Source organism: Cetorhinus maximus, chromosome 15 (genome assembly GCF_964194155.1).
Source record: "Cetorhinus maximus chromosome 15, sCetMax3.hap1.1, whole genome shotgun sequence".
NCBI classification, from domain to species: Eukaryota; Metazoa; Chordata; class Chondrichthyes; order Lamniformes; family Cetorhinidae; genus Cetorhinus; species Cetorhinus maximus.
In genome coordinates, this window is record NC_135893.1 from 80,303,655 (window position 1) to 80,325,109 (window position 21,455).

At 47.9% G+C, this 21,455-nt stretch overlaps 1 protein-coding gene across 1 annotated transcript in view; it reads left to right on the forward strand.

Annotated features, from left to right (window-relative positions):
• The first annotated feature begins 3,457 nt into the window (after positions 1-3,457).
• Positions 3,458-21,455, forward strand: part of LOC144691246 (protein disulfide-isomerase-like) — a 43,828-nt gene continuing 25,830 nt past the window's right edge. Inside the window, exon 1 of the mRNA XM_078559291.1 lies at positions 3,458-3,785. Coding sequence (XP_078415417.1) covers positions 3,575-3,785 — 211 coding nt within the window. The 5' untranslated portion in view covers positions 3,458-3,574. The remainder of the gene's footprint in view (positions 3,786-21,455) is intronic.

The window sequence follows — 21,455 nt, forward strand, 5'->3', positions numbered from 1 at the left end:
TTTTCTTAAGTTCCTTTTGTTATAATATTAAATTCGGACATGTCATCATGGTTGAGGGTGCCTCTTTTCTTCTGCAGGTGGATGGTTTCCAATAATGTTATGAGTGATTTGTGGGACATTCAGCTTTCTTAACAAGGCCCTTAGCTAATGTTACTATCCAGGCAGATTTTGCACTCAAGTATCGAGTATGAAGCCTGCAACCCAGGCTTGTCCTGGAGATCCATATGTGTTGTGCTAGCTGAAGGTTCATTGGATTAAAGCATCCTGGGTGTCCCTGCCCCCCTGGAGTATGCCTGGGTCAGCGTCTACCCCCTCAGCATTTCCCTGTGCCTGCTCATCCTCGGACTCACTGTTGGACACATCGTGTGCAGCCACAGCCACTGCATCTACGTCTTCATCGTCCACTGCGTCCCCCCTTTCCAGCGTAAGATTGTGGAGAGTGCAGCATGCAACCACTATCACTGAGACACGATCTGGTGGGTACTGGAGTGCGCCCCCTGAGCGGTCCAGGCATCGGAAGCGCATCTTGAGAAGACCGATGGTTCTCTCCACCACAGCCCTTGTGGTGCCATGGCTCCTATTGTACCACTGCTCAGCTTCTGTTCTTGGATGGTAGAGAGGTGTCATGAGCTGCCTTCTGAGGGGATAGCCCTTGTCACCCAGCAACCATCCATCCAGCCGGGCTGGAGCACTGAAGAGCCCAGGCACCTTGGAGTGTCTGAGGATGTAGGCGTCGTGGGAGCTGCCAGGGTACCTTGCACAAACTTGCAGAATCTGCATCCTGTGATCACACACTATCCGCACGTTCATGGAGTGGAAGCCCTTCCTGTTGACGAAGGCACCGGGCTCACCTGCTGGCACCTTGATGGCCACATGTGTACAGTCTATAGCACCCTGGACACGGGGGAAGCCAGCAACGGCTGTGAAGCCTCTGGCTTGCTGTGTCTGTCTGGCCTGGTCCCAACGGAAGTGGATGAAGGTCAATGCCCGTCTGAACGGAGAGTCTGTGACCTGCTTGACATAAGTGTGGACAGCTGATTGGGAGACACTGCAAAGATCACCCACCGAACCCTGGAAGGAGCCAGAGGCATAGAAGTTGAGGGCATCTGTGACCTTTAGAGCCACTGGCATGGGGTGTCCACCCACACAATTCGCAGAGATGTCAGGGCCAATCATCAGACAGATATAGGTGACTGTCTCCCTTGACAGTTGGAGCCTCCTTCGGCACTGCACCTCAGACATACTGAGGTAGTTCCTTTGCCACCTTTATACCCTGGTAGCAAGATAGAGGCATCTTCTACGGCCCCTTCTGCTTTGGACTACCTCTTGGCCCTGCGCCCCTTGTGCCTGTGCCTGACCTCCCAAAGGTGGTTCCCCTGGAGGCTGAATGTACCGCCCTGGCCTCCTCCCCCTTCTGGCCCTCCCTTCCTCCTCAGAGGAGGTACCTCCAGTGGAGAGCACAACTCCCATACCCAGGCTAAGGGAAGGCTTCCTGAAACCTGTAGTCCCAAAAAGCATTCCTCACTGAAGGTTGTGAGTCCAGTCCAAGCAGCTGAAATGCGTTTTGAAGTACTGCACATCACACAGGCAAGTATCAGTAACTTTGAAAAAACAATATTTGACAGACCACACTCGTGACCCCACTGAGCCCTCTTATCCCGCCCGTGGATGAGGTTAATACAAATGTGTCCCACCCGCCTGCCCGTTGGACCCGTGCGCAGACCCCACGATTGCACGGGTGCCAAAAAATTGCCATCGATTGGTGAGTCAAGGGTCGTAAGTGGCCTGTTAATTAATGGTGGGCACGCATCGGATATCATCGCGCACCCACCCAATGAAGTATCGTGATGGCGCGTGGTGACGTCAGTGTCCTCGCCCGATGTCACTGAGCGTCATTTTACGCGCGGGCGTGCGGGACCCGGCCCCGCACACCAAGGGGAAAATTCTGGCCTTAGACCCCTTATTTGTATTTTTAAAGTTTTGAACACCTGGGGCTGGATTTTCAGCTCGGCGTGTGGGCATGTGCCCAACACGCTCGAGTGTGAAATAGCATGCGATGATGTCGGGCAAGCTCCCCCATGTCATGGTGCATCCGTGCAATATTTCAGACGGCAGGCACAGGCGGGAGTCGGCAGCATGCCCACCGACAGTTAAGAGGGCTGTTAAATTAATTAAAGTGAATTCTTTCCCTGCACGTCAAACCTTACGGGTTGGCAGGCGAGCGAAAAGGCCAAGCGGCCTTTGGATTTTTGAGGAAACCTCATCCACGGGTGGGATGAGGCTTCTGATGGTAATTAAAAGTAAAATAAAATTTTTAAAATCTCATTTTTAACATGTCCCTGCTCATGTGACAGAGTCACACGAGGGGACATGTTTACCCTAATTTTAAAATCTTTACTTATAATGTTAGAAATCTTCAGCTCTCTGAGGCAGCTCTGTGCCTTCAGGGAGCTTTCACTGAGCGCACCTGCACGCATGTGCTGACCTCCGCGCTCGACCTCTGCCCTGCCACCCCGGGACCGCTGAGCATTTCAGTATGCGATTCATGCTGGCTGTTAACTGGCCAGCCAGTGTGAAATTGCAGTTGGGACCCAATCGCGGGCGGTGAACCATTGCTTGGCCACTCCTGGGCCTGACAGCCGACGAGGGGAAAACCTCCCCCCTGATTCAGATGTGGGTCCTGGCCATCTCTTTGAGTGCCTATACTAATATGGTAAGTGGCTCTTCCAGCTCAGAATGTGCATGTGCTCGTCACCTGCCATCTCAGATTTTTGTTATTTTCTTGTTAACTAGAAGCATTCAAGACTTACCCTTTAGTTATTAATGGTTGACTTCTGATAGCCCTGTTTACACAGAAACTATTGTAAAAGGCTTTGTTGCTTCAGAATCAGGCACTGAATTTGATTTTAACTGATCATATTAACCTGGTTGGAATATTGTAGCCTCTGTGATTTGTCTTGACCAGGTTTGATGTGAGGGGGTTGTGCTGCAAGTATTTTCAATGGTAACCCTTCTTAACTGACATGTCAACATGAGCTCTCACAGGTTGTTTATTTTTTCCCATTTCTGAAAAACTTTTTTTCTCAATCATGAAAACTACAGTAGTTTAACAGTGCAGGGTAAAATTTGCACATTTGATATGGTCACAGGTAATGTGGTAGGAAACAAATACTTAAGTTCAGCAATTTCTCCCAATAGAAAAAAGATTATTTGAATTCCATAGATATACAGTATTTGTACCAAACTGCCAATGGAGAACAGTGCATGAAATAATAAGACCTTCATCTCTTGACTTTGGGGAAAGTATTGTAAAGGTTGTGGGTCATGAACAAATCCAGATTCAGTTTGCTAACAGATGTAACCTTGTATCTGTAGCAAGGTTAAACTATGGTGTTTCATCATTGTTGAAATAAGCTGATTGTAGATGCTTTATCTAACCACCTTTTAAAATTTAGGTGCACAAGTGCATGAGTTGTTTGATCCGGTTATCTTGAGATTTTGTGTAAAAGATTCCGTGCCAGTGGAAAATAAAGAGTGATTGAATTTTCAGCTCTGACTCGCTTTTAGCCACAATATGCGAATCTCAGTTTTTGTGCTTATATTACTCGCTTTTTTGTCTGCAACCTGGGCTGAGCATAACACCCAGAATATAAAGGAAAGAAATGACAGCAAGACGCGGAGAGCCAAACAGCCCCAGATTAAAGAAGATAAAAGTGTCCTTGTGCTGAACAAAGGCAATTTTGACAGAGCACTGAAAGAAAGCAAATTCCTCCTTGTCAACATCTGTAAGTTTATTCAACTTGAAGCTAAGTAGAACATGCTTAATATCTTTACTTTGACAAAACCGCATCAGGTAAGTCTTTGAATTAATTCAGAGCAGGACTTCTACATTGAGTATTAAGACTTACCAGACTGATGCTAGCTATGGTAATATTGTTTACAATTATGCTAAAATCAACTTTGCTAAGCTCCAACATTGAAGTTAAGCATAGCAATTGTCCTGTTGTATTTGGTTCTGAGTACTTGCCAGACACTTGTTAAACACCTGTTGTAAAACTATGCGACTTGTGATTGCCAAGAAATGAAAGTGCTTCAAGGTCATTTGAAATATTTCCACTTCTAACTAACATAATTTGTAAATGTCATTATATGTTTTGGAAAAGCAATTCAGAATAAAACATCAATTAACATCCTGCAGTGCTGTAACTATTAAAGGCACCTCTTATCAAGTAGCACCAGATGTACCATTCCCACTATATATATATATCATCATATAAAACAGGTAAAATATTTCAAACGTTTGCTATAACAGCAGAGGAGAAGGGAAAAGTGTGATGAAAACATCATGTTATATAGTTCCTCTCGGCTAGATTTTCTTTATCGACTTGAAATCAGCCCACTGGTTATTTCTTAAAATTGCAACTCTGTAATTGCATTTGAAGATATTACTTTTAGTTAATTGTCAAAGGACCATTGGAACAAGAGTAGGTGATTTAGGCTCTCCGGCTGTTCTGCAACTTAATGAGATCATGGCTAATCTGTGATCTAACTCCAGATACCCACTTTTGTCCTATATCCCTAATATCTTTTTTCTAACAAAAATCTATCAAGCCCAGATCTCATATTAACAATTGTCTAGCATCAATTGCCGTTTGTGGAGGCTGCTACTTCTAACATGTAAGAGTGTTTCCAAATTCCACTCCTGAAAGGTCTGCTTCTAATTTTTAGATTATGTCCCCTAGTTCTCAACACCCCAACCAGTAGAAATAGTTTCTCTCTGTCCAACCTATTAATTCCCTTCAACATGGTGAAAACTTCAATCAAATCATTGCTTAACCTTGTAAATTCCAGGGAATGCAAACCTAGTCCATGTCATCTCCCTTCGTAACTTAACTCCTGGAGTCCAGGTATCATTCAGGTAAATCTAGACTCCAAAACCAATATGTCCTTCCTAAGGTGCGGCACCCAGAACTGAACACATATAACATATAACACATATATAACATGTTCTGACATGTTCTTGCTCCTCCAGATTTTGTGCCCATGCTGTCACTTTTCTGCTTGTGGTTTCTGCTTTCTTCTTCACTGCTGCTTATATTCAGATGACAACTGTTTAATTACAGTTAGTCTTGAAAATCTAGATCAGTGTATCTCTGGGGTTATTGATATTCGAGCAGCCATTACAATACACAACATATTCATGCTCCATTATAAATGTTTGATGTGAAAACCTGACGTCAAAAATTCAGCCAAAGCTGAGGCTTCTAAGATTGAGTCTATCTCCACATATTAATATAATACGTGATTAATTAGAAAACGAACCCAGTTTGATTTCCTTTATCTAACTGCATTCATTCTTTACTACAGTAATGCACAGAATTGATTAAATCTAATTGTCAATTATTAGAATTTGAAAGAAATACCATATTATCGTTTTTGATGACCTTAATGTTAACTGAATTCATAGAACTATAGAGTGAGAAAGCACAGAAGGAAGCCATTTGGCTCATTGACCCATGCTTGCTCTTTGAAATAGCTACCTTGCCGGCGGAGTTGTATTTGGCTCTGTGGGACTGGATCGGCCCAGACCTGCTAGAAGTGTACGAGAGTATGCTCCTGGCTAGCAGTATGTCAGAATCCATGAGGAAAGGCATTATCACCCTCATCTACAAGCACAAGGGGGAAAGGGAGGAAATTAGAAATTGGCGACCCATTTCACTGTTGAACATGGACTATAAGATTCTGTCCAAGGTCATCGCCAATCGGGTCAAATCCGCTCTGGAATTGGTGATCCACCCTGACCAGACCTGCGCTGTGCCGGGCAGGAAGATCTCTGACAGCCTAGTGCTGCTCAGGGATACGATTGCCTATGTACAGGACAGAGGTGTGGATACCTGCCTCATCAGCTTGGATCAGGAGAAGGCCTTTGACAGAATATCGCACACCTACATGGTGGATGTGCTCTCCAAAATGGGGTTTGGGGAGGGAATTCACAATTGGATCCAACTGCTCTACACTAACATCAGTAGCGCAGTCTCAATCAATGGGTGGGAATCAGATAGCTTTCCGATTAAATCTGGAGTCAGACAGGGCTGTCCTCTCTCGCCTGTTCTTTTCGTGTGTTGCATAGAACCCTTTGCTGAATCCATCAGGAAGGATCCGGGCATAAGAGGAGTGACGATCCCAGGCAGTGGAGGCACTCAGATCAAAGCCTCCCTGTACATGGATAATGTCGCCGTCTTCTGCTCGGATCCGCTGTCGGTGCGCAGACTGATCCACATCTGCGACCAGTTCGAACTGACCTCGGGAGCCAAGGTAAATCGTGGGAAGAGCGAGGCCATGTTTTTTGGGAACTGGGCTGACCGATCCTTTGTCCCCTTCACCGTCAGGGCTGACGGCCTGAAGGTACTGGGGATATGGTTCGGAGGGACCAGGACATGCGTTAGAAACTGGAAGGGGCGAGTGTCTATGGTGAAAAGGAAACTGGGCATGTGGGAGCGATGCTCCCTCTCCATTGCGGGTAAGAACCTGGTCATCAGGTGTGAGGCACTCTCGCTGTTGCTGTACGTGGCGCAGGTCTGGCCCATTCCACACTCCTGCGCGATGGCGATCACCTGAGCCATCTTCCGCTTTATCTGGAGGTCGAAAATGGATCATGTCCGCAGGGACGCGATGTACAAGCCTCCAGATAAAGGGGGAAAAAACGTGCCCAACATCGCCCTCATACTGATGGCCACCTTTGTGTGTGGCTGCATCAAGCTGTGCGTAGACCCTCAGTACGCAAACACCAAGTGTCACTATGTGCTGATGTTCTACCTGTCCCCGGTGTTGCGAAGGATGGGTCTGGCCACGCTGCCGCGGAACGCTCCAAGTAGTTGGACCGTGCCGTACCACCTGTCCCTCGTGGAAAAATTTATGCAGAGAAACACCTTTGACCACAAGTCCATCAGGCAGTGGTCAGCACGTAACATCTTAGAGGCCCTGAGGGAAAAGGAGCGGGTGGATCCTGTGGGATGGTTCCCCGAGTAGACTGTCAAAGTCATTTGGCAGAATGCCTCATCACCAGAACATTCCAACAAGCACCAAGACGTAGCTTGGCTGGTGGTGAGAAAGGCCCTCCCCGTCAGATCCTTCCTACACGCCAGGAGTCTCACCCCCTCTGCACGTTGCTGTGGTGGGGAAGAGACCGTTGTTCACCTCCTTGTGGAATGTGCCTTTGCAAAGAAGGTCTGGAGAGAGATGCAGTGGTTTCTGTCGAGGTTCATCCCGAGCAGTTCTGTGACACAGGACTCTGTGCTCTATGGGCTGTTCCCAGGGACACACACCGAGACAAACATCAACTGCAGCTGGAGGATCATCAACTCGGTGAAAGACGCTCTTTGGTCTGCCCAAAACTTGTTGGTCTTCCAGTGCAAAGAGTTGTCCCCGACCAAGTGTTGCAGACTGGCACATTCCAAAGTCCAGGACTATGTGCTGAGGGACGCACTAAGCTTGGGGCAGCCGCCGCAAAGGTGCAATGGGGAAGGGTCGCTGTCTAAGACCTTTCTGCCATAGTGCACTGAGGGACTGGGAACTGGTCAGAGCTCCTCGGGCTGTACAGCTCAAAATGAATGTCTGCAAATGATTGTAATATTCATTGATTATATTGATGCACCTGGTGATACATGTTGTAAAAATTGAACCTGAATGTACTTTTGTGATAGTGATTTTGAAATGGTTTGGAATGTTCTTGAAAATATTTTATGAATAAAGTATATTTTTGCAAGAAATAAAAACAGCTACCCAATTTTTAAAAAATTCATTCACGGGATGTGGGCTTCGCTGGCTGGGCCAGCATTTATGGCCCATCCCTTGTTGCCCTTGAGAAGGTGGTGGTGAGCTGCCTTCTTGAACCGCTGCAGTCCATGTGGTGTAGGTACACCCTCAGTGCTGTTAGGAAGGGGGTTCCAGGATTTTGACCCAGCGACAGTGAAGGAACAGCGATATATTTCCAAGTCAGGATGGTGAGTGACTTGAAGGGGACCTTCCAGGTGGTGGTGTTCCAAAGCATCTGTTGCCCTTGTCCTTCTAGGTGGTAATGGTTGTGGTTTGGAAGGTGCTGTTGAAGGAGCCTTGGTGAATTCCTGCAGTGCATCTTGTAGATGGTACACACTGCTGCTACTGTGCGGTGGTGGTGGAGGGAGTGAATGTTTGTGGATATGGTGCCAATTAAGCGGGCTGCTTTGTCCTGGACGGTGTCAAACTTCTTGAATGTTGTGGGAGCTGCACTCATCCAGGCCAGTGGGGAGTATTCCATCACACTCCTGACTTGTGCCTTGTAGATGGTGGCAGGCTTTGGAGAGTCAGGAGGTGAGTTACTTGTCGTAGGATTCCTAGCCTCTGACCTGCTTTCATAGCCACGGTATTTATATGGCTAGTCCAGTTCTGTTTCTGGTCAATGGTAACCTCCAGGATGTTGATAGTGGGGGATTCAGTGATGGTAATGCCATTGAATGTCAAGGGGCAATGGTTGGATTCTCTCTTGTTGGAGATGGTCATTGCCTGACACTTGAGTGATGCGAATGTTACTTGTCACTTGTCAGCCCAAGCCTGGATATTGTCCAGGTCTTGCTGCATTTGGACATGGACTGCTTCAGTATCTGAGGAGTGGTGAATGGTGCTGAACATTGTGCAATCATCAGCGAACATCTCCATTTCTGACCTTATGATGGAAGGAAGGTAATTGATGAAGCAGCTAAAGATGTTTGGGCCGAGGACACTACCCTGAGGAACTCCTGCAGGATGTCCCAGAGCTGAGATGACTTACCTCCAACAACCACAGCCACCTTCCTTTGTGCTCGGTATGACTCCAACCAGTGGAGAGTTTTCCCCCTGATTCCCATTGTCTCCAGTTTTGCTAGGGCTCCTTGATACAACTCTCCGTCAAATGCTGCCTTGATGTCAAGGGCAGTCACCCTCACTTCACCTCGGGAGTTCAGCTCTTTTGTCCATTTTTGAACCAAGGCTGTAGTGGGATCAGGGGCTGAGTGGCCCTGGCGGAACCCAAACTGGGCATCAGTGAGCAGGTTATTGCTAAGCAAGTGACGCTTGTTAGCAGTGTTGATGACCTCTTCCATCGTGATGATGGAGGGTAGACTGATGGGATGGTAATTGGCTGAGTTGGATTTGTCCTGCTTTTTGTGTACAGAACATACCTGGGCAATTTTCCACATAGCCAGGTAGATGCCAATGTTGTAGCTGTACTGAAACAGCTTGGCTAGGGTTGTGGCAAGTTCTGGTCCACAAGTCTTCAGTATTGTTGCTGGAATATTGTCAGGGCCATTGTCTTTGCAGTATCCAATGCCTTCAACCGTTTCTTGCTATCAGCTGGAGTGACTCGAATTGGCTGAAGACGGGCATCTGTGATGCTGAGGACCTCCGGAGGAGGCCAAGATGGATCACCCACTCGGCACTTCTGAATGAAGATTGTTGCAAATGCTTCAGCCTTAACTTTTGCACTGATGTGCTGGGCTCCTGCATCATTGGGAATGGCAATATTTGTGGAACCACCTCCTCCAATGAGTTGTTTAATTGTCCACCACCATTCACGACTGGATGTGACAGGACTGTTTATCGCTGCTTATGCTGTTTGGATGCAAGTAGTCCTGTGTTATAGCTTCGCCAGGTTGACACCTCATTTTTAGGTATGCCTGATGCTGCTCCTGGCATGGCCTCCTGCACTCTTCATTGAACCAGGGTTGATCCCTGGCTTGGTTGTGATGGTAAAGTGGGGGATATGCTGGGTCATGGGGTTACAGATTGTGGTTGAGTATAATTCTGCTGCTGCTGATGGCCCACAGTGCCTCACTGATGCCCAGTCTTGAGTTGCTAGATCTGTTTGAAATCTATCCCATTTAGGGCTTTGGTAGTGCCACACAACACAATGGAGGGTATCTTCAATGTGAAGACGGGCCTTCGTCTCCACAGGACTGTGCGGTGGTCACACCTACCGATACCATCATGGACAGATGCATCTACAGCAGGCAGGTTGGTGAGGATGAGGTCAAATATGTTTTTCCCTCTTGTTCGTTCCCTCACTACCTTCTGAGATGTAGCCGAGCAACTATGTCCTTTATGACTTGGCCAGCGGTGGTGCTACCGAGCCACCTTGGTGATCGACATTGGAGTCCCCCACCCAGAGTACATTCTGCGCCCTTGCCACCCTCAGTGCTTCCACCAAGTGGTGTTCAACATGGAGGAGCACTGATTCATCAGGGAGGGCAGTACATGGCAATGAGCAGGAGGTTTCCTTGCCCGTGTTTGACCTGATGCCATGAGACTTCATGGTGTCTGGAGTCGATGTTGAGGACTCCCAGGGCGACTTCCTCCCGACTGCATACCACTGTGTCGCCACCTCTGCTGGGTCTGTCCTGTCGGTGGGATAGGACATAGCCAGGGATGGTGATGGTGATGGTGGTGTCTGGGATATTATCTGTAAGGTATGATTCTGTGAGTATGACTATGTCAGGCTGTTGCTTGACTAGTCTGTGAGACAGCTCTCCCAATTTTGGCACTAGCCCCCAGATGTTCGTAAGGAGGACTTTGCAGGGTTGACAGGTTTTGCTGTTCTCATTCCTGGTGCCTCGGTTGATGCCAGGTGGTCTGTCCGGTTTCTTGCTTTTTTATTGACTTTGTAGCAGTTTGTTACAAGTGAGTGGCTTTCTGGGCCATTTCAGAGGGCGTTTAAGAGTCGGCCACATTACTGCGGATCTGGAGCCACATGTAGGCCAGACCAGGTGAGGATGGCAGATTTCCTTCCCTAAAGGACATTAGTGAACCAGATGTGCTGTTACGACAAGCAACAATGGTCTCATGGTCATCATTAGACTTTTAATTCCAGCTTTTTTATTGAATTCGAATTCAAACCCGTGTCCCCCGAGCATTACCTTGGGTCTCTGGATTACTAGTCAAGTGACCATACCACTACACCCCCACTCCCACCCCCACCACCGCCTCCCCCTGTTTTATATTCCTGGCTAGTTAGCTCTCATATTCCATTTCTTCCCTTTTAATCAGCTTTTTGGTGGCCTTTGCTGGTTTCTTAAACATTTCCAATCCTCGGACTTGCTATTATTCTTTGCAAGCTTATAAGCCTCTTCTTTTAATCTAATACTATCCTTAACTTCCTGTGTAAGCCATGGACGGATCTTTCTTGCTGTGTTTTTGCTATTCAATGGAATGTATTTTTTGTTGAACATTTTGAATTGCTTTTTAAATATTTCCCACTGTTTATTTTACGGCCATACCTTTTCGTCCATTTACCCATTCAGCCTTAGCCACTTCTCCCCTCTACCTATGCAATTGGCTTTGTTAAAATTTAAGATTCTTGTTTGTGATTGGAGTATGGTGCTTTCAAACTGAACAATTGAATTGTGTTATGCTTACAAGTTCCCTGTGATCTTTTACTATGAGATTATTAATTAACCCTGTCTCATAACACAATACAAGACCTAAAATAGCTTTAACCCCAGTTGGTTCCACAACATATTGCACCAGGAAACACTCATAAAAACATTATACAAACTCATCTTCTAGACCACCCTTGCCAATTTGATCGATCGAATCTTTATAAAGATTAAAGTCCCGCACATTTATTATATTGCCTTTGTTACACGCTCCAATAATTTGTTGTTGATGCTCTGTCTAACAGTATAATCACTGTTTGGGGGCCTATGAACTAATCAACACCAGCATTTTCTGACTCTTGCTATTCCTAACCTCCACCCATACTGATTCTACTTCATGATCTTCTGAGCCAAGATCCTTTTTCACTAATGACCATATATCATCCTTTGCTATAAATGCTACCCCTCCTCCTTTGTCATTCTGTCTGTCTTTTAGAAATATTGGGCCTGAACTTCCTTGGAATGACAATCAGCATTGGATTGTCACTCCATTCCCAGTCTTTTACTTTAATTTTTTTTCCCAGCCTGTCTCAGGCCAGCTGAGATCCAGGCAGTGCAGTCCCTGGGGCCTAGCGTCGAAGAACAGCTGAGCCACAGGGAAGAAGGATACGCCCCCTTTTTTATGGCACTAGCTGCCGTAAAGCAGCTAAGTTAAAGGTTCAGCCAAATTTAAAGGTCTTTGACCAGCCAGGGAGAAGGTAAGTGTCTAAGGTAAGTCGGTAGGATTTGAGGGGTGGGGGGGATTGGAGGTTGGAGGCAATCGGAGGCTTGAAGGGATTGGAGGTTGAGGGGTTGGAGGGCAGCGAGTCGGAGGTCAGGAGTTCAGAGGTCAGGATCGGGAGAGTTGGAGGTCGGGGGTCAGAGGTTGTGCGTCGGGGGGCCGGGGATCAGAGAATGGGGAGATCAGGCTTCGGGTCAGGTTGGGACGGGCCTGAGGGAGGAGTGGGGGTGAGAATCTGGCCCGAGGAAGAGTCCTCGTGGGCGGGGGTTATCCTGTGGGTTGGGGAGTTCCTGTTGGGGGTTGTAGTCCCTTGGGGGTGGGGGAATCCATTGGGTGGAGTAGTTGGTGATGTGGGTTGAGTCCCCTGGATTGTACAATAGTTACCCAGAAGCTAGAAGTGGTTTTAATCCTTCTACCATTTTCTGGGTAACTATTTATGTAACTCAGTCAGAACCATCTGAAGTTTGTGATTTAAGTCGCATTTTCGGATGATTCCCTGTGCTGGGCAATTGCCATGCAAACTTTACCTGGGAACCTCCAAAGGGGATTCCCAGTGCATCTTTGGGGTGACACCCCACCCCCCCCCCCCCCACCAATATGACCCTCTGGAACTCAGAAATGACAGCCCATTGTGTACTCTGGAATATTTATTTTGCAACTTTGGTCGCTATTAGTTGAATTTTCCCGTTGGTGTGCGAGGGCGAGGACCCAACGTCACACCCGCTGGGCAGGCATGCGATGATCTCCGACGTGCACCCGCCATAATTAACCGGTCACTTAAGGCCCTTGACTCACCAACCAATGCTGATTTTTCAGCGCCCATGCAATCCTTGGGTTGGCGCACGGGCACAACAGGCAGGTGGGTAGGACACATTTGTATAAACCTCATCCACGGGTGGGATAAGAGAGCTCACTGGGGTCACGAGTGTGCACTGTCAAGTATTTATTTATGAAAGTTTTAAAAACTTGCCTGTGTGATCTGCAATACTTCAAGATGCACACCAGCTGCTTTTTCTGGACTCTTAACCTTCAGGTCAGCACTCTGCAGTGAGTAATTGTTTTGGGCCTACAGGTTTCAGGCAGCCTTCCCTTAGCCTGGGAATGGGAGCTGAACTCTCCACTGGAACCAGCTCCTCTGAAGAGGAAGGGAGGGCTAGAAGGGGGAGGAGGCCGGGAGTGCACATTCAGCTTCCAGGGGAGCCACCTTTGGGAGGACAGGCGCAGGCATAAGGGGCACAGGGCCAAGAGGTGGACCAAGGCGGAAGGGGCCGCAGAAGACACCACTATCCTGCTGCCAGGGTATACAGCCGGCGAAATAGCTACCTTAATATGTCTGAGGTGCAGTGCCAAAGGAGGCTCCGTCTGTCAAGGGAAACAGTCAACTATATCTGTCAGATGATTGGCCCTGAGATCTCCGCTAACTGTGTGGGTGGGCACCCCATGCCAGTGGCTCTAAAGGTCAAGCTGCCCTCAACCTCTGTGCCTCTGGCTCCTTCCAGGGGTCGGTGGGTGATCTTTGCGGTGTCTTCCAATCAGCTGTCCACACTTGTGTCAAGCAGGTCACAGATGCTCTGTTCAGGCGTGCATTGACCTTCACCCACTACTGCTGGGACGAGGCCAGCCAGACACAGTGAGCCAGAGGCTTTGCGGCCATTGCTGGCTTCCCTTATGTCCAGGGTGCAATAGACTGTACACATGTGGCCATCAAGGCACCAGCAGGTGAGCCCGGTGCCTTCGTCAACAGGAAGGGCTTCCACTCCATGAACGTGCAGATAGTGGTGACCACAGGATGCAGATTCTACAAGTCTGTGCAAGGTACCCAGGCAGCTCCCACGACACCTACATCCTCAGACACTCCCAGGTGCCGGGGCTCTTCAGTGCTCCAGCTCGGCTGGATGGGTGGCTGCTGGGTGACAAGGGCTATCCCCTCAGAAGGTGGTTCATGACGCCTCTCCGCCATCCAAGAACAGAAGCTGAGCAGCGGTACAATAGGTGCCACACTTCCACAAGGGCTGTGGTGGAGAGAACCTTTAGTCTTGTCAAGATGCGCTTCCGATGCCTGGACCGCTCAGGGGGCGCACTCCAGTACCCCCCAGGTTGTGTCTTGGTGATAGTGGTTGCAGGCTGCACTCTCCACAATCTTACACTGGAAAGAGGGGGACGCAGTGGACGATGAAGACGTCAATGCAGTGGCTGCGGCTGCACACGATGAGTCCAGCAGTGAGTCCGAGGATGAGCACGCACAGGGAAATGCTGAGGGGGTAGACACTGACCCGGGCATACTGCAGGGAGGCACGGACACCCAGGAGGCTTTAATCCAACGAACCTTCAGCTAGCCCACCATATATGGATCACCAGGACAAGCCTGGGCTGTAGGCTCCATACTCGATTTCTGAGTGCAAAATCTGCCAGGTTAGGGGCAGTAACTAAGGGCCTTGTTAATAAAGCTGGGCATCCAAAAAGCACTCATTACAGTTTTGGAAACCATCCACATGCAGAAGAAAAGCGGCACCCTCAGCCATGGTGACACATCTGAATTTAATATGTCAAGCAAACCAACTTATTCCAAAAAAAAGAGGATAGTGTTACAAAACAAAACAAATCATAGGGACCTCATCTTAGGCCGACACAAAAGCACCAGTGAGAAACCCGTGGTGTGCCTAAGGTGCCTTATGTTTTCATTTATAGGTGCTACGTCTTGGTGCTGCCCCATCGCCAGAGTGGCATCTGAGCCAGCCTGCTGACTCTGCTGTCCTGTTGGCCTCGATGACCTTGGCAGTTGTCCTCTGGCCCGTGGAGCCTGTGCTGGCCCCGCCTGGGAGGGAGCTGCCAGTTCCACAGCTGGCATCTCCCCAGTTGTCGCAGCCTCAATGGATGCAACGGTCACTGGGAAAGGGGCGGAGGAGCTCAAAAGGGGCAGGGCCTCCTGCTCAAAGTGGCTAAGAATGGCGATCTGTGCCTGGCTGCCGCCAGTCCTCACACGCTCGCCATGTTCTGAGCATTCTTCTCCTGAAAATGAGAGACGAGCATTGATTAGTGCAAATTGCACATGGACTCTCTTAGCGCACGGCCCACCCCAACCAGAGTGGGACATATCAGGGCTCCAGTGCCTCCTCACCCCACTGCTGCCGAACACTCACAAAGATGTTAGGCCAGTTCCCCACCTCCCCACCCCTACTTGAACACACGCTGCCTATATCACAATAGGCACCACATGGTCTAACCTTCCATAGCAAGGAGGCACAAGCAGGTGGAGCGTAGAGGGCAGCAGGTGGTTCATTGCCACGCCACCTGGAAGCTCCCCTCCCAGCATCTCATCACCCTGACTTGGACATGTCCTGGAGTTCAAACACAGTGCCTAGGTGCAGCTCCTCCAGGTTGCCCCCAAACCAGTCTTGTGGGACTCAGTGTAACACATGCTGCGGGAGCAAAACACATCTCTTCATCACCCTCTCAGGCTGACCTCAGCATGGGCAATATCTACTGGCCCACCCAGCAAAGGACATATGCTGTCAATGAGTCAATGCAGTCACTACATTCAGGATTGGAGGGTGGGGAGGGGTGGGGGGGGGCAGCAGGGGGTAAGCTGACCTGCTGGGTTACATGACCAATGCCAACATGGTACTCACCTTGCCAGAGCACAACAGACCGTTGAAGTGCTTGCGGCACTGGATCCAGGTGCGCCGCACCACATCGCGGGAGCTCGCCACCTCCGCCATCTCCTCCCAGGCACATTTTGTCATGTGGGGGGGTCTCCTCCTCCCATCCTGGGGAACCAACGCCTCTCATCTTGCTGCCACCTCCTCGAAGAGGGCAGCAAGGCAGTCATCCGAAAACCGAGAGGCACACTATCCCTACTCTCCGGCCTGGCCTGCTCTGCTGGCCTACCCTTTGGACTGGCCTGCTCTCCAGAATCCCTCTGGTGAGCCCTTCCACTTGACATTATGAGCAGCCTTGTAAAGGCTGCCAGCGCTTCATATAAACAGGCCGCCGGGTCGCCATTGGCACCCGCGCCACTGCCCGCCCACTCCCACTATCCTTGGGAGTCTCGCATTACACTGGGCCCTTAATTGGCCCACCAGCGTAAAATGGCGGCGTGGACCTGACTGCGGGCGTCGATCGGGTCTGCACATGTCTGCGCCTGCTCCCACTCCACCCCACTGCCAACCAGAAAATTCAGCCCTATGTAACCATGTCACTGCAATGGCAAATGGTTCTAAACCATTTATCTCTATTTATGCCACTAGTTCATCTATCTTATTGCAGATGCTTCACATATTCAGACAAAGGGCCTTTAATTTCATTTTTTTACTACTGTTTTCTGCATGGACCTTACTCGCCAATGCACAATTACTGTTGAGCTCGCTCTAATTACCCTGTCCCATTCTGCTTGTTTTTACCTGCATCACTATGCTTTCTGTTGCCTCAACCTTTCTCTTTGGATTTCTAAATCTCCCTTCACATGAGCCCTTCCCCTACTCTCATAGTTTAAAGCCCTATCCACAGCTCTAGTTACACAATTCGCCGGGACACTGGTCCCAGCCCGGTTTTAGTGAAGCCCATCCCAGCATAATAGCGCTCTCTTTCCTGAGTACTGGTAGCAGTGCCCCATGAGTCAAAACCCCTTCTTCCCACACTACTCTCTGAGCCTCATGTTTAATTCCCCAATCTGCTTGACCCAATGCCAATTGCTTTCACCACACTTTCAGGAAGTGCAGTACAGATTGTAACAACTTGCTGCAGAAACAAATTCTTATCTCTTTTAAAATGTACTCCTCTGCCAGTTACCTTAAACCAGTTTGCTTTTGTTACCAACCCTCCCACCAATGGACGCAGCTTCGCTTTATTTACTCTATCAATATTCCTCATAAATTTGAACATCTATATTAAAACTGCCTTTAACCACCTTGGCTCATTTGCCCATGAAGTTTTAAAAGTGTTCACTTAATATTATGATCAGAAAGAACAGTAAAACTATTTTGGCTTCAGGTTCTGATGTAGAAACATCAGGCAGATTTCAATAGTTGTGGCAGTGGGTCCGTTGACTGACCAGACAGTCAGTGGCAATTTCTGGGAGCCCCGTCAAGATTAAATCCCAATTAAGCAGCTCACTGGCTGCCATCGGGGTTCCCAGCTCCACCAGGGGCAATTTCCCACCGCGCTTTCTGGAGCAAGGCAGATGTCCCGCCTCCGAAAGTAGCCAATCATAGGCCAGCAGCTCTCCGGTATCAGCAGCAGCACTGGGTGCTGTGGCCACTGCTGGTACTGCAGGAGGCCCTGAATGAAGGTCATCTCTGGAACTCCTGGAAAAAGGTGAGTCAGGCAGGATTGCCAGGGCCAGACAGAAAGGCTCCAGCAAGTTGCAGCGGGGTTGGTGGGGGATGTCATTGTGAAGGTCAGGAAGTGTCTTTCCCCAGGTCCTTCCCTTGCCACCAGCAGGTCCCTCTTTTGGGCACATGATGTCCGAGAATGAAGGATCCCCCACCAGACCACAGGCATATCCACCAGAGTTCACCTGGCAGTTTGCCCACATGGTGTTGCCCCTTCTCATTGCTGGTTAAGTACCAGTGGCAGCAGGATGAGGCCTTTTAGTGGCCCTTAACTGGCCGCTTATGGGCCTTAACTGGTCTCCAGGTGGGAAGGCAATCCTCGATACTTCATAATTATGGGGAGTAGGGAAGGTGACAAGGCCTCTACCCCAGACCTTCCTGCCCTATTATACTGCCTCCCCGGCAGTGGGGCGGGAGGGCTGGTTTGGTGGTGGGGTGGAGGGTAGTCATTAAAATTTGCCTTATTTTCTTGTCAACTGGCAAGATTACTGTGTATTGCCCCTTAACCAGAAGATGGCGACAAAGTGCAGCCTTCAAATGCTGACAGCATTTGAAATGTGACAAATTCGGTGCAGTCCAATACAACACCAATTCTGTTGAAGGGTCGTGAGGACTCGAAACGTGGACTCTTTTCTTCTCCACCGATGCTGCCAGACCTGCTGAGTTTTTCCAGGTAATTCTTTTTTTGTACCAATTCTATACAATTTGCTGTGACAACATCGTGCAAGAACAATACTATACAATTGAATATGGTAACAAAACTATACTCATTGATGCAATGCCAATACTGTACAATACCAGTGTAATGTATGGTTTAGAAGAATGAGGAGTGATCTTATTGTAACATATAAGAATCTGAGGGGGCTTGGTGGCGTAGGTGCTGAGAGGATGCTTTCCCTCATGGGGGAATGATGAACTAGGGGACATAGTTTCAGAATAAGGGGTCTTTTATTTAAGACAGAGATGAGGACGAATTTCTTCCCTCAAACTGTCAATATTCTTTGGAACTCGCTTCCCAAGAGAATTGTGGAGAATTGGGAATCATCTCCTTCATCTTGCTCTTCACCAATATACTCCTCAACTTCCTCCACAGCATCACAGTTAACAAGATGCTAGATTGGCCCTCTGTGTCCACCTCCTGATTATCATTGTCTTCCTGCCCTTCTGCACCCCATCACTGTGCTGATCTGCAGGAAAGGAAGGCACAAGCTAAGCATAACCACCTGGGACTAAGGAAATAGATAAATGGATTGAAGCTGGTGGCATTGTGGTGCTTCACAGAGATGCCATGGCAATAGTGTTGATGTTTAATGACTAGCTGACGATAGGCCACAGATGTTGCCATTCCCCACAGCAAGATCAGAGCACCTCGCCATGAGCCCCATACCTTATCCGCATTGAGCATGAGATATTTCAGGTTGGGAATTGCCATACCTCTTGTGGGCATGTTACACTACTTTCACAGACAAGCAGGCTTAGGCCATTCATCTTCTTGAGCCTGTCCAATCAGATCATGGCTGATCTGTGCCTCAACTTCATTGAACCACCTTTAATCCATACTGTATACCTTAACAGCCTTACCGACTAAAAATCTATCAATCATAGTCTTGAAAATTTCATTTGAGCCAGCCTCCATAATCTTTTGGTGGGGACAGTTATTTTTACTATCCATGTAACAAGATTGAGTAAATCAGGTGAAAGTTGGCAGCTGAGGTGTGTCTGGTAAATGTTGTGAGACACCAGAAGTAGGAGACACGTTGGCATAGTCCTGTTAAAGCAGACCAAGGGGATTGTGCATGCTAGTAATTGCTGTGAGGGGAGATGGGCAACGTCCCCCCTAAACACAGCGCATTGTGAAGATTTAATTATAAAGGTGTCCCTTTTAGAGGGTGGAATATGTGCTAATGCACAGGATGCCTGAGGGAAAAAGGGAGAGTGGCTGCTGTTTTATGTACCTGCCCTTAGTTATTGAATTATTGTGACACTGGTCTTCAGTCCTGTGACTGAGAAGTGAAATGCTCAGGAGGGGATTTTAACTTCCAAAAACAGGTGGGGTTGAGTCAAATAGAATCTTAAAAATGACAAACCTGAGCCTAACCCGCCTAAAACCTGCTAATTTCTTTTTAAGGAGGGAGACGAGCAACCAAACTAATCCCAGGAAGCTGATGGCTCATTTTAATGTTTCAATGCATGCCTCACACGTTTTGTTCATTTTAGATGTGGTGGGAGACCAGAGGATGTCTGAGGGAAAAAGGGAGAATATCCACTGTTCCCGCCCTCAGTCACTGAAATTTTGTGACACTGGTCATCCATCCTGGGGCTGAGGAATAAACACTCAGGAGGGGACTTTATCTTCCAAAAGCAGGGATCAGAAAGGCTGTGTGGGGAGATTGTGGCTCGGTGACCGAAGTTTAGGATTTAGGCCGGCTGGTTTCCCCTGGCCTCGTGAAATCCATCACTTAAAAGGGAATGAGGACTGCTGTGTCCAGGAGTTATGTGCCTTTCCAGCACGGCTGTGTACCAGGAGGAGTAATGCTCCCTGCCCAGCACCCTAAAGCTGAGGAAAACCCATTCTTACAGTTTTCTGAATGCAAAACAGCTGCCCTGATCCCCCATTACCTCCTCATATATATCGGAGCCTTAGTGTCAGTACCATCTCCATCCACTTGGTTTGAGTGACCTTTTTGATAGGTTTACTGCCACGGACACCCAGTTTGACTCCCCTGTTTCATCTCATTAAGAAGGGCTGGCAGGTAAGAATCTGTGAAATTGTAACATCTTTTCCTTGCCTCTGTTTTATGTCCGTGTTCATACTTTGGTTACCTCAGTTAGACATTCTTGTAAAATGTTACAAAAATAATCATGAGACATTCAATCAGCCAAGTGAGCCAAGCACTGATGAAGGGTCATCAGCCTGAAACATTAAATCTTTTTCTTTCCACAGATGCTACCTGACCTGCTAAGTATTTCTAGCATTTTCTGTTTTTGTTTCAGTCAAATTCTGCTTTCATGTTGAGAATATATACTCTCACCTTTGAAGTACAGAACTTGAAATTTATTGAAAAGAGACATGTTGCTGAAGCTTTTCATCTTGCACTCAACAGGACAAATGCAAGATTGCCAAATTTTGAACGATCACAATAATTTATACTACAGGACAAAAGGGTGCTGATAGGTTGGCAAATCAACCCTGATGTATTCCCATGGAGAAAGCAATGGGAAACTATAGACTCCCTGGGATCCTGGGTAATTGAAAAAAGATGTAAAGCTTGGACATATTCCTTTTGTTTGTGGAGAATGAGTCCCTGTGTATGAATGTATGTTGTTTCTAACAAGTGTAAATGAGCAACATTACAAGCTCGATGGATTATCTTGAATTGGTTGTTAGTGTAGCTATTAGTGCACTCAGGATTGTTCAGCAAGTGCTGTCCAATCACAGAATCACATCTAACAGTAGGCATTTTGTTTAGGGTTTAGCAAGTGTGGGCTGGTTTAGCATGGTCTGTACTTTGACTGTTACAACCAAAGGAACATGCTGTTTGATTCGATCAGCCAACCACTGGGATATACAGCTTATGTACCTGACATCACACTGGCACACTGAAATTCATACACAATGTTGCTCAATTGTGTGGTAGGCAGAGTGTCTTTTTGGACTGACAGCAGCATCCTGTTAGTGGAAAGTGCCACTTGCCTTGCCTCTGCATAGTAGCAGTGTGAAACGGTTTGCTTAACCTGTTGTTCAAATTTTTGAGGTACTTGCCTTTCGGGGTAATTTTAGTAATTCTCCTATCATATAACTTGTTGTGATCGTTTGAAATTTGCCATTCTTGTATTTGCCCTGATGAATGCAAGACGAGAAGCTTCGGTAACATGCCTCTTTTTTCAGCAATACACTCACCTTTCCTTCGGTCTTTAGCTCTTGCATCAATATCTGGATCAAGGCTGTGATTAGGACTG